The 12,923-nt window shown below is 41.6% G+C and overlaps 1 protein-coding gene across 1 annotated transcript in view; it reads left to right on the top strand.

Annotated features, from left to right (window-relative positions):
* fam117bb (family with sequence similarity 117 member Bb) overlaps positions 1 to 10,138 on the top strand; it is a 48,874-nt gene extending 38,736 nt beyond the window's left edge. The window contains exons 5-8 of the mRNA XM_079880537.1: positions 3,640 to 3,783; positions 3,928 to 4,162; positions 7,200 to 7,323; positions 7,498 to 10,138. Coding sequence (XP_079736663.1) covers positions 3,640 to 3,783; positions 3,928 to 4,162; positions 7,200 to 7,323; positions 7,498 to 7,756 — 762 coding nt within the window. The 3' untranslated portion in view covers positions 7,757 to 10,138. The remainder of the gene's footprint in view (positions 1 to 3,639; positions 3,784 to 3,927; positions 4,163 to 7,199; positions 7,324 to 7,497) is intronic.
* Positions 10,139 to 12,923: the final 2,785 nt, after the last annotated feature.

Raw genomic sequence — 12,923 nt, forward strand, 5'->3', positions numbered from 1 at the left:
CGATGATCAATAATTAACAGTTTTTGGCTGCTTTCTGGGTTTGACTGCTGTTTTTGTGTCTGAAGGATTGAGCACATCTTTCCCTGCATTCTTACCATTCTCTGTGTGGGAGTCCACAGCGCCTGCTAGTGTCAGAAATGAGGAGTGCAGAGGCAGTGTGTGTGCCGTCGCTAGAGCATTCGGGTGAAATTATGTACTCTACTCTTTTTAGCTTTAGTTTGATCTCATTTCAAAGTCTTACATTTAGCATATTTCAGGTTGAAGTTAATCTCTATCATAATCTCTAATCTCCTTTTTTTGGGTTTACTGAGAATTTTAATGTGTTGTTTCTTTGCCGCAGTTGATGAATTTATTGGCAGGACTTCTGATGGATTAAGTTTTTTGATCACTTGTGACTTGTATTTTTCTAACCTTCTACTGGAACAGTGACCAGAACAATAGGAACTTCTCAGGTTTTGTTTGATCTCAGTGGTTCTGAACCTGAATATGTTGTGAATCCAGAGAGACAGAAGAGATGCGTTTGTGAGTCATTTGAGCTTGCGTGGGGCTTTGGAGGGGTCATTCCTTTAAGTTTCTACACAAACCTTTAGTTAAGCACCGGTCAACAACTTCAGCCCCATGAATCTCTTGTTTTTATAAAGACCATAGTGGTCAAAGAAAGGCTGACGTGAAAGTGCCCAGTATAGCTATCAAGGCCTGGAGACCTTTCAAAGGGATTCTTCTGTCTAACCTCTCGTTTTAAAGGCAGACTGTGGTAACCAATACAGACCTCCATACCAGTGAAGAAAAGCCTTTTACATGCTGTCGGGAAGACTTTCACTGTTTTACTGAGGCTTCTGTGCGTGTCCATGGACACTGAGTTTTTTTAGTCCTTGTAATTTTGGTACAACTAAAAGGAACAGGGCAAAATGAAGTTATTTTTATATATATATATATATGCAGTTTTATTTGAGTGTACATTCAGCCCTCAGTTGTAGTTAAATTCTAAGGCAGCAAATGGAGCCTCATAAGTGACTAATTTGGGACATGCTTCATAGAAACTCTCACAAATAGTGTTACTCAAATGACGCTTACGATTGGTGCCACTCCCAGTTGATTCCAGTGGAGTCTAGCATTAAAACATGTTGCAATGCTAATGTTACGATACTTTAATTGAGTTCAACAGTCGGGTTTCGTAAGTAAAAATCACATTGATTTTCTCCACATGGGAATTGATTTTTAATGATAACTTATAAACCTTTAAAGGCAGACCTGCTGTGAGCTCTGAAGTTGTTAATCGATGGTATGTGTTTTTGTAGAATCCATCAGCCTGCGTCATTTCATCTTATTTTTGAAATAATACTGTTTGGCAGTGGAATTTCTGGGAGAAACTACATTACCCATGATTGTGTACAAAAAGCTCCACCAATCTGAGAGGTCATTCGCAGTGCTTCATGGGATTTGGTGGCTGGTGAAGTTTCCCTTCGCTCTCAAACTACTTAGTCTCAAACGTAAAATATATTGTTTCTGTGTATCTGATTAAAATCTTTTTTTTCCCTCTTCAAAACCGTTAAGTAAATAGTCTTTCGTCCAATACTTTTTTCAAATCAAATGTAATGTTGTAATGTTACGATTCACTTTGTAGTTAGTAGCCGTGATCGTAAGGACGCTGAAAAAAGTGGATGGACACTGTTGCGCTGTATAAGCATTTGGAACAGCCTTCGCATTTTGGAACAGGGTTCATATTTAAGCCAGACTTATTAATTATTTAGACCACTTATCAATTTCATTTGTACATCACAGTACAGAGGAGAAAACCTGTCGCCACTCCAGTTACATCGCAACTGTAAACACATTTTCCACACTCTGCAACCTTTGTCTGCCATTGTCTATTTTAGGCATCGACATTTCTGCTCCTGTAGTTAATGAACTTTAATCGAGACCTCCGAAGTAAATGGCTGACATCTGTGTTCAACTGGTTAGCATGGGTTTGTTAGCAATCCTATGCGGCCTCTATAGGCGTCACCAAAGTGCTGAGCCATGTTTCTTCTGTCTGAAGATGACGACAATCAGATCATCGGCGCTGACAGTGAGTAGTATCATGTCGTCCTTCATTGTGGTCAGGCCGTACATTATTTCCTTTAATGTCACGGCACGCCACTGGAAATCTTATATGTAAACAAATATTTGCCTCCTAGCGACCGCTCGCGAGAAAGTTGCTAGGAAATAGACAAAATCACTTAACCGGTGTATTGTTTCGAGGTGACCTCGAGGGTCAGGGTTTCTCTCAGCTGTTTTCTATCCTGATGAGCAGATAAATAACCAAACCACCCAGAAGAAAAGAGTCCAGAAGACTTTTATGTTGAAACAATGTGATGTCCGCTTAAACACACACATGCACGCTGGAGAGGAAAGATGCATGGAGTGATGCTGCATGTGAGTTTAAAACCTGGCTTGCTCTATTGAGATGGTAATGAAGCAGATCTGGCGTGCTTTAAGCGAGGGCCACCGCAGGGCCACACAGCTCTCAGCAACGTCCTGCTAATGCCCTCGCATTGTTCCCTCTTACCCTGAGAAAGAAGAGGGGGAGGGACGGACGACGAGAGCAGTGCTATGTATTTTAAGAAAGGGGGTGAGATGGAGAAATACACTTGGAGAGGAAAGATCAGAACAAGGGAGAGAGAGGGGGGGGGGCAGACATGATGAAGAGAGACAGGAAGGAGGGGGGGGCGAGAGAACTAAAATCCAGAGCATGAGCCACGACAGAGCACAGAACAGAGAGAGAGAGAAAGAGAGACCGGTGGACCAGGAGGAAGACCGGACCTCTCTCTGACAGGATGACAGGAAGTGGACTCTCTGGAAAGGTGACGTTTTTGTTCAGTCTTTCATCTGTCGCAGAAGTCGTCGCAAACAGCAGTTAGCATAGATGGCACGTTTTAGATTTAACTCAGTAAGTGCGTTTTTCATGCGTCATGTTATCTATCTGTGTCCCGGTACAGTCGTGAGGTGTGCTCCGCGGACACACAAGCGAGAATCAGAAATCTGCGAGGCAGACCGAGTTACATAACTCGCTGATCTGCAGAGGAGACCAACACGTTACCATGCAATGTGTCTGTATGCTGTGGTGTGAAAACACGTACCCCTGTTAGTGTTTAGCATCATATGGTAACTGAAGTGTGTGCTGACAGTGTGTGAATATGCGGGGCTTGATTCAGCTGCTGTGTAATGCTGTTGCTGCAAGTTTTCACACAGGCAGTGTTTACTTTCAGAGGCATATCTGCTCTCGTTTTGAGGTCGTCTCTCTGTGTTATGCATACTGCACTCACACACACACACACACACACACACACCACATACACGCATTTATCTTCTTTGCTTTTCTGATGCTTCTTGATCACTCATTGTTACAAACTACATGCGCATAAACCTAAAACGCATTTAATTTAATAATATATTATCGGTAACATATAACAACATAAAATATACAGTACAGATACACATCATACAAAATACACAGCTCGACTTGGACTTGGAGTTGAGCTCTTGTGGGAAAGATTGTTCAAGCATATGCAGAAAGCACTAGGTCAAGGCTCCAACACATTGTACTTTAAAACATCACACACAGCAAATAATCACACATTCTCTTCTCTCCTGTTTCAGGCTCCTATTCCAAAGAGTGTCCTGATCTCTATTCCCATCTCCAAGTCTTCCGTCTCTCGTTTCCGGAACAGCGTGGAGGGGCTGAATCAGGAGATTGAGCGCATCATTATCCGAGACACAGGAGACAGAGAGGAGCAGCTTATTGTGAGTGTTTTTGCAGAATCATGTCAAGCACACTCTCTGTTACATAATCAGGTGTCCTCATAGAATCCCTAAAGACACTGTGTGTGTGTTTAACTAAAGGTTTGTTTCTGTTGTTTACAATCATTCCACTTTTTCTCTGCCCAGCCTCAGGAGGCTCCAGACGGGCATCGGGCTCCTCCGCCCCTCTGCCAACGCAGCGCCAGCTCCCGCAGCATCGACACGCAGACGCCCCTGGGCATCGCAGCGGGCAGTAACCACAGCAACAGCAGCAGCCGTTCTCAATCCATCTCACCCACGTTCCTAAACGTGCCAAGTGAGCCCTGCAGCGATAGTCCGTCCCCCCACGAGGACGAGACTCTGGCTGACGGCTGTGAGAAAGGTACAGCTCACATATTTTCACACCCACATACACACACTCTGGGCTGTTCACATGTCCTTAGGCCCACACAGATCTGCACACGCTTTTTCTGCATTGATGTGTATGAAAATGTGTGGAATGGTTTTAAACATGCTCAAATTTGTTATATGGTGCTGACAGTGCTACGCTATTATTAGTAGCTAAAAGCTTCATCAAAATAGTGTAACTTCGCCAATTTTCAAGTTCAACCCACTTTGGATTGTTACAGTTTCTGTAGTATGTGTAAATGAGCAATGTTTACTCGTTCTTCGTGTTACCTGGATCCGAGAAATTCACGTTTAATGAACAGCTTCATGGCTTTCGTCAAAACCACAGATTATACTTTCACATTTTTGTGTCCCCGCCCACGGGCAGTCGGATCGACAGAGGGATATTAACAGAACGGTTATTGTAAGAGTAGTTTTATCATCAAATTATACTTTGTACCATGCTTTGTTTGCCCTTTCAAAAGCCTTATGGAAAAAATGGAACACTATGGCAACAGCTTTCTCACCTTTACGTGACAGCGTTTTGCTTCAGGCAGAACTGACAGAACGGCACTTTCTTTCAGTTGTTTCCTTTCATTTGGCCTAGAACTCTGTGTCATCCAGTTTGAAATGTTGACTACAAACATTAACAAAAGGTTTTTCAGATTTTCAGTCGTGCCATTCTCTCCGTATTTCATGTCTCCTGCATACTCAGTGGTTTCCTGAGGCCCGCAAATTATATGTAATATCCCGGAAAAAGAGCTTGCGAGAAAGAAGCCCTGTTTCCACTATTAAGATGCGTTTTCAGTGATCAGATCACAAAAGGTCAGCCAAGACACATTACCATTACATCTGGTATTATCATTCGTTTCAAATGCGTCTCCTGTGACCACTTGCATATGTAAATATAATATAATATAATATAATATAATATAATATAATATAATATAATACAATATAGTATATGGCCTTTTGACAATAGCGATGTGCCCGAAGCTTACTTCTGAATTCGGAAAGGCACAGAATATAAATACCGCATTTTACGGAGCCCCTAAAGGGGCATGGTTAGGCTTGCTGTGGTAGTGGGTTACATTACAGGACATCAGATTTCACTTATCATGTGAAGAAAGTAAGGAGAGATAACTGATAGGACGATGGTGAAGGATTTGGTGAGCAACAAATCCTGAGCGTCATTGATAAATATCTGATCTTGTAAAATGTGCGATCCGTATCGCCACTCCCCATACACCGAGTATGTGTGATCACAAATTGAAAAGTGCCCCTTTAAATAAGTTACTATCCACCAATCAGCTAGTTGATTTTATTTAGATTTTTTTTATATATATAAAATGATTGTTTTAATTAATTGTATTATTTTAATAATATTATTAATATTATTTTTTATATTTTTGCGATTTGCACATTTTGTAAGAGATTAATTTAAAGACAGTGTCAGAGTTATTTAGCATGCTAATAGCATCTGCTGTTTGACTGTCATTCGTACTTCTCCATTTTTTGTTGAGTACTATGATACTATTAAATAAAAGGGTTTTTATATATATATATACACTCACCTAAAGGATTATTAGGAACACCATACTAATACTGTGTTTGACCCCCTTTCGCCTTCAGAACTGCCTTAATTCTACGTGGCATTGATTCAACAAGGTGCTGAAAGCATTCTTTAGAAATGTTGGCCCATATTGATAGGATAGCATCTTGCAGTTGATGGAGATTTGTGGGATGCACATCCAGGGCACGAAGCTCCCGTTCCACCACATCCCAAAGATGCTCTATTGGGTTGATATCTGGTGACTGTGGGGGGCCATTTTAGTACAGTGAACTCATTGTCATGTTCAGGAAACCAATTTGAAATGATTCGAGCTTTGTGACATGGTGCATTATCCTGCTGGAAGTAGCCATCAGAGGATGGGTACATGGTGGTCATAAAGGGATGGACATGGTCAGAAACAATGCTCAGGTAGGCCGTGGCATTTAAACGATGCCCAATTGGCACTAAGGGGCCTAAAGTGTGCCAAGAAAACATCCCCCACACCATTACACCACCACCACCAGCCTGCACAGTGGTAACAAGGCATGATGGATCCATGTTCTCATTCTGTTTACGCCAAATTCTGGCTCTACCATCTGAATGTCTCAACAGAAATCGAGACTCATCAGACCAGGCAACATTTTTCCAGTCTTCAACTGTCCAATTTTGGTGAGCTCGTGCAAATTGTAGCCTCTTTTTCCTATTTGTAGTGGAGATGAGTGGTACCCGGTGGGGTCTTCTGCTGTTGTAGCCCATCCGCCTCAAGGTTGTGCGTGTTGTGGCTTCACAAATGCTTTGCTGCATACCTCGGTTGTAACGAGTGGTTATTTCAGTCAAAGTTGCTCTTCTATCAGCTTGAATCAGTCGGCCAATTCTCCTCTGACCTCTAGCATCAACAAGGCATTTTCGCCCACAGGTCTGCCGCATACTGGATGTTTTTCCCTTTTCACACCATTCTTTGTAAACCCTAGAAATGGTTGTGCGTGAAAATCCCAGTAACTGAGCAGATTGTGAAATACTCAGACCGGCCCGTCTGGCACCAACGACCATGCCACGCTCAAAATTGCTTAAATCACCTTTCTTTCCCATTCTGACATTCAGTTTGGAGTTCAGGAGATTGTCTTGACCAGGACCACACCCCTAAATGCATTGAAGCAACTGCCATGTGATTGGTTGATTAGATAATTGCATTAATGAGAAATTGAACAGGTGTTCCTAATAATCCTTTAGGTGTGTGTGTGTGTGTGTGTATATATGTATATATATATATATATATATGAATTCTACATATTCTACATATGCATTTTTAAGATGCGTCAATTTCAAAATAATTCTGCTTAATTCTGCACTTTATCAAGCTGTTTTTTGGTGGATTAAGACTGATTATTCAACTAATTGTTCAGCTCTCTGTTGAATCTCTGATAAGCCTGTCCGTGTTGTATTGTCATTCTACTCATTTTTCCTCGTACCATTTTCACAGATCTGGCCCCCTGCTCACCGTTACCCAAATACGCCTCATCCCCGAAGCCGAACAACAGCTACATGTTCAAACGCGAGCCACCCGAGGGCTGCGAGCGAGTCAAGGTCTTCACAGAGGAAACGCAGTGAGTGCTGCAGTGTGTCTGAAACACTGCTTTATCTGCTCTCTCTGCACTCTGTTTTCCACTGTTGTGTTGCGGCATGAGCCTTGAAATGATGATAGCGTAACATTTACACCGACTTCAAAGCTGAGTCAGTGCTTCTCACCGTCTTATCGCTCTCCTTTTTCTTCTCCTCAGGGCCAGGCCTCCACGAGAGATCCCACAGTTCCTGTGCCCAGATAGGAACAAGGTCAACTTCATCCCCAAGAGCGGCTCCGCGTTCTGCCTGGTCAGCATTCCCAAACCGCTGATGTCCACACAGGAGCTCAACAACCTCAAGAACCAGAGCGCCGCCCGCCTCACGCCCGAACCCGAGCCGAGAGTCTCGCGGAGAACCTGCATGCTTTCCCAGCAGCCCTCAGGCTCCTCCCCCTCCTCCTGTCTGTCAGAGAGTTAGACACGCCCCTCATCGAGCGTCCTAGCAACTGCATCCACACACTCTGCACATTTCAATAATCGAACGTGATCAAAAAAAAATCTGACTCTCAGAGAACAAAGTGTTTATTAATAAACGACGGCTTTCGTTGGGTGAAAAGAAGATGAAACGGTTGCCTTTTGCTATGCACATTTTTAGCTTTGTGCTTGTTCTCAAAGAACAAAGAGGCCATTTTGGGGGTTTTGGGTTTGGGATAAATGTATGTAGCTTTATATTATTGCTCTACCTTTCATAGAGCGAACCTGAGAATGTGTCTCGGATCACTATGAATAGTGGCTACATGGATCCGTTTTTGTGAGACACAATGTATATTTTATAATAGTTTGCAGTGGATCGCGTTTGCGAGTATCGTTTCTATCGTACTAGGACCAGCACATCATTGAATACAAATGATGCCATTTCAAGTGAGACCAAGAGACCTGGTGGGATGAATTCTGGGTTGATGAAGGTCTCTCAGACTGAATCGTTGTCACAGTTGCAGGCCTTCTCCGTTCAGTCCACACAAAAAGCAGCAGGGGAACAGGAGGGACCGGTTCTTTGCCTTTTCTCCTCTACCTTTCTCACTGGCGGCGAGGAGACAGAAAGGCGTTAAAGATAAGAATAGCGAGTGTGAGAGAAATCGCCGTGTTTGACAGCTACAGGACGAGTGGCCTGTAAACCTGATTCTTTTGTTTGCATAGCTGTAAAATGCGTTTCAAATGCATATGGGTCCAAACTCTGAACTTCAAACCCAGCAGGGAACAAAGTGAGAGGAGGGCACGACAGGATCCGGGTGGACAGACAGATGGAGTGTTTTCTCGCCTCTCACAATGATTAAGCCGATTTAGCTCCAGGAATGTTTGGAAAAAAGGACACGATAAGAACAAAATCAAATTGCGGAAATGTAACGCATAAATGTCCAGGTAGTTACCAATTCAGATGTCTATCAGAACATTCATGTAATGTTTCCTGTGATATCCAATGAAATAGTTTACAAAGTCAGAGCACATTATTGTCACCAGATTGATTTAATGCATGCATTCTGGGAAATTTCAGTCAAGTGTGTGTGTGTGTGTGTGTGTGTGTGTATCACTAGATTCAAGCAATTAAAAAACAGCACAGATTTTCTGTCCGTTTCAGTGTCTAAATGAACTAGGCTGCTTACGTTGCTGTCGTTTTCATCATTGTTGAGCATTTGAGCTGATTTCCTGTGCTGTAGTTGTTTTTAATCATTATTTTGTAAGAAATCAAGTAGTGTCTGATGAAAGATTGTCGTTTTATGCAGCTCACGCAAGTGCTTCTGTAGACTTGGCCAAAGAAAACATTTCCTGTGGCTCAGTGACAAGTCATTGTAGATAGAAGAGATGGAATTATAAGGCGACTTAGCGGGATAGATCACCCAAAAATGAAAAATCAGTCTCTCAGTCCTTCCAAAACTCTATGACTGACTGACTTCTGTGGAACATGTTTCAGTGTTTTGTTGTTCTTTTTTGGTCCATACAATGGAAGTCAATGGTCACCAAAACTGTTCGGTTGCCAACGTTCTCAAAATCCCTTCTTTTATGTTCCACGGAGGAGATAAAGTCATACAGGTTTGAAATGAGTAAACAAATGTTGAATCCGTCATCAGTTACAGGAGTGATTTAGGATTTCCAGCTTGAAGCTCAGTTGCCAGGATAACGCACAGGTCACGGATTGACGGATTGTCCGGCTCGTGATCATCTCTCGCTAGTGTTCTGTGCGGTTGTGCTTTGTGTGCAGGGTGGGGTTCCTCACAGTTATTCTGTTGGGAGGCATTTTTAGCAGAGTTCCTGTTTTTTTTGTTCACTGTTGAAGTTAAGGTATTGTTTTGAGCTTTAAGCAAAATACAACATAAACCTGGAAAATTTGAGCACTTTTACACCAGCATTGTGAATCAGTATAGGGCCTCCATGTTTGAACTGAAATAAGCTCACAGCCTGTGATTACTATCATAGATCAGTACTCAGGAATGTAAAAGCAGCAATCTCTTCTGGCAACGGCACAAGAATCCAAGCGTCTCTTGCTCAAACACAAATTGATAATGTTTTATCAAGCGCTTTGTATATCTCCTTAGGATATGTATTGAAGTAGAGAAATCTCTCGCCGTAGGGCCAATATTAATATACTTTTATATGGGTAGTGGCCTTCTTTCTAATTCGAGCGGAATATCAGTCAGATGTTAACAATCCATACGTACCTTAACACGGGGACAAGTGATGTATGATGGGATACTGTGTTGTATGCTGTCTGTCTCAGTGGATGTTTCTGCACATACTGTACACCATGTAGTCTCCTGTGTTGTTACATCTATGGAACTCAACGGAATAAAGTTGCACTCGCTCCAAATGTCTGAGGGTGTTATTTGACGTGCGAGTTGAGCTTGGGGTTAACCGCTTTTTCAATAATTACATGTCTTTGTTGGATGATGTGAAGTGTGTGATCATTAGTTGGTGCTGGTATCAAAGAGACCCCAAGAATATTAAACTAAACCTCCCAAACTTAAGCATCATTAAAAATGTGTTTCATCTCTCGCTGAGAACAAGAAATGTGGAGTAATGAAAATATGTATTTTGGCAGTAGATCTCGACCATGTGTTTTTGGACGCGCCCACACACGCCACCTAGTGGAAATCACGCTGTAAATCATAAAAAGTCTTCATAAAAGTATGACCGTTTATTTTCAGTCCTCAGGCAAATAACTGGTAATATGATTGGTTTGGGGAAAAGTCAGGTCTAGGGAAAAATATATTAAATACTGTTTGCAGAAACAAAAGGGATTGACACTAAATTCTACATACTTTAGCATCATGATAATACAGTATGATACAAGTTTGATGTCAGTAAAAAAGGTATTCAAAACCTTTCATCTTCCAAATTGTTGAATGGTAGTGTAGTAGGTGTATAGAAATGTTGCGCACTGCTTAATTTCACACTAACTGCCAGGAAAAACAGATTGAAAGAAATGTAAAAGTTGATGCCAATGGATGATTATTTACCAGAATCACAAGAACAAATATGTGCTTATTTACATACAATCGCCATTACAAAATTCACATTTAAATCACAAACAGAATCTGACATTTTTCATTTCATCCTGGGCCGATTTCAAATCGGTGATCCTCTCATATTGACATCTCCATTCACTAACTAGAACAACACACATGAACTGATGAATGAATCCTCTATGGAGTTGATGAGTGGACCCGTCAGTAAAGGGGTGCTGTGGTTTCGAGCGCCACACACACACACACACACACACACACACACACACACACACAGTTGTGTGTCCAACAAGTGTAGCTGGAAGGTGTTTGAAATGGTTCAGTCATGCAAACTCTTCAGCCGTCGTCCACTGACACCCCCTCCCTTCTCACTCTCTTTTTTCTGTAAGGTCTTTTGTGAATGTAGGGGCAAAAATGTTCACACGGAGGGCAGTCCAAACAGGGGCTTTTTCCCCAGTGACTCCCTTCCCCACCTCATCCCCCCCGCCAGAGACAGGGCCATTACACAGCAGTATTTCAGGTCAGTCCCAGACATCAATCCCACAATGCATCAGCACCTCATTGCCTCATGTTGCATTTAAACATGAATGAGCCATGAGAAATGCAGGAAATAGACCATTGATGATCTTGCAGGCACACGTATGGCACTCTTTTGTTGTTTGAAACTAAAATAAGGAAGAGGGGCTGAAAGAAGCTTGTCCGAGGGGAGCCCACATAATTGGACATGGCGTGTGTTTAGCCTCACAGGGGTTTCTGATTGAATCCACTAAGAAATATGACATTGTATAATAAGTCTGTGAATGCACAAGTGCTGGATCTCTTTGGAAAACATAAAAATGCAAATTGTTCTCCCAGTGAGTTCAAAATGGTTCTGCTGACAGGTTCCATCAAAACCTCGGCGTGAGACTCTGAGTGTGAGCGAGAGCGGGACGCCCCACTGAGGCCCCGGGGAAGCTCGGCCTCTAATCACACTCCCAGCCTGGGATCATAGGCCCAGATTCCTCACGTTTTCTTTTCGCTCTGAGCGTGCAAGACTCATTGTTACAGGCTCAGCTCAAACACCGTCCTGTTAGTTTAGACCTGACAAAGGATCAGCTGCTTCAACACAGTCATACAGACTCCTACAGGTCCAAGCACACACAGATCTTTTCCTGTTTGGTTTTTCTAGAATCTAGAGGAATGCAGAGAGACGAAGTTCCCCTAGTTATAATTTGAGAACAATTATTTAAGTCTCCTTGTTCAAGCAAATGCAAAGCTCCTTTTTTGAGGGGTTTAGTCAGGGATGGGGTACATTTTGTTTTGTTAAGACGTATAGCGCCCCTTACCGGTGAGACGTATGTATAACAACAAATATGTTCAATTTTATTGTTTCGCCAAGTCATCCGTTGAATATGGATGGGAGAATAATATTCCTTAGTAATTAGAAGTATTTATTCATAATAGTAAAATATAATAAAATGTATTATTATTTTTGATTTAAAAATCATATGACGTTATGCAAGTAGCCTACAACAAACTTTTATTATTATTTCACTTCTGTGCAAAACACAGAAATGTATTTTTACATGAGGAATATCGATTTATTTATACAAATGATGCATTGAAATAACATTAAGGTCTGATTTTGTTGTTAAGCAAAAGGACAAACAAGTTTCCCCCACATTTATAAACTTGTATTTGTCAAATTAAATGAAAGGTGTTTTTACAGCACATTTCACAGATCAACGTGAAAATCTCGGATCAAAATTAGTCTACGGTTAAGACTATGGTTTGTTCACTTTTCAGGACAATTACCCACAGTTTACCCACAAATTATTATTTTCATTTTTTTTAATTTTTTTTTTATGATTCTCGGTTGTTTTGCTCTGTTATATTTCCCACATGTAAATGCTTGTGTTTTGCACATAATGAAAGAGTCAAATTGAAACCGTTTAACAACATTTTATTAACAAACAACACTGAAACAACATAACATAGTTGCAAAAGGACAAACTAGTTATTTTATAGGACAAACGAGTTATTTTCCACATTTATAAGCTTCTTGTCATATTTAAATGAAAGAAATTCGTTTTCTTAGCTGATTACAGCTCAAAGTGAAAGAGAGCGCGCGTCGTGTCCTACGGAAGC

This window comes from Squalius cephalus (assembly GCF_949319135.1).
Source record: "Squalius cephalus genome assembly, chromosome: 9".
Taxonomy (NCBI): domain Eukaryota; kingdom Metazoa; phylum Chordata; class Actinopteri; order Cypriniformes; family Leuciscidae; genus Squalius; species Squalius cephalus.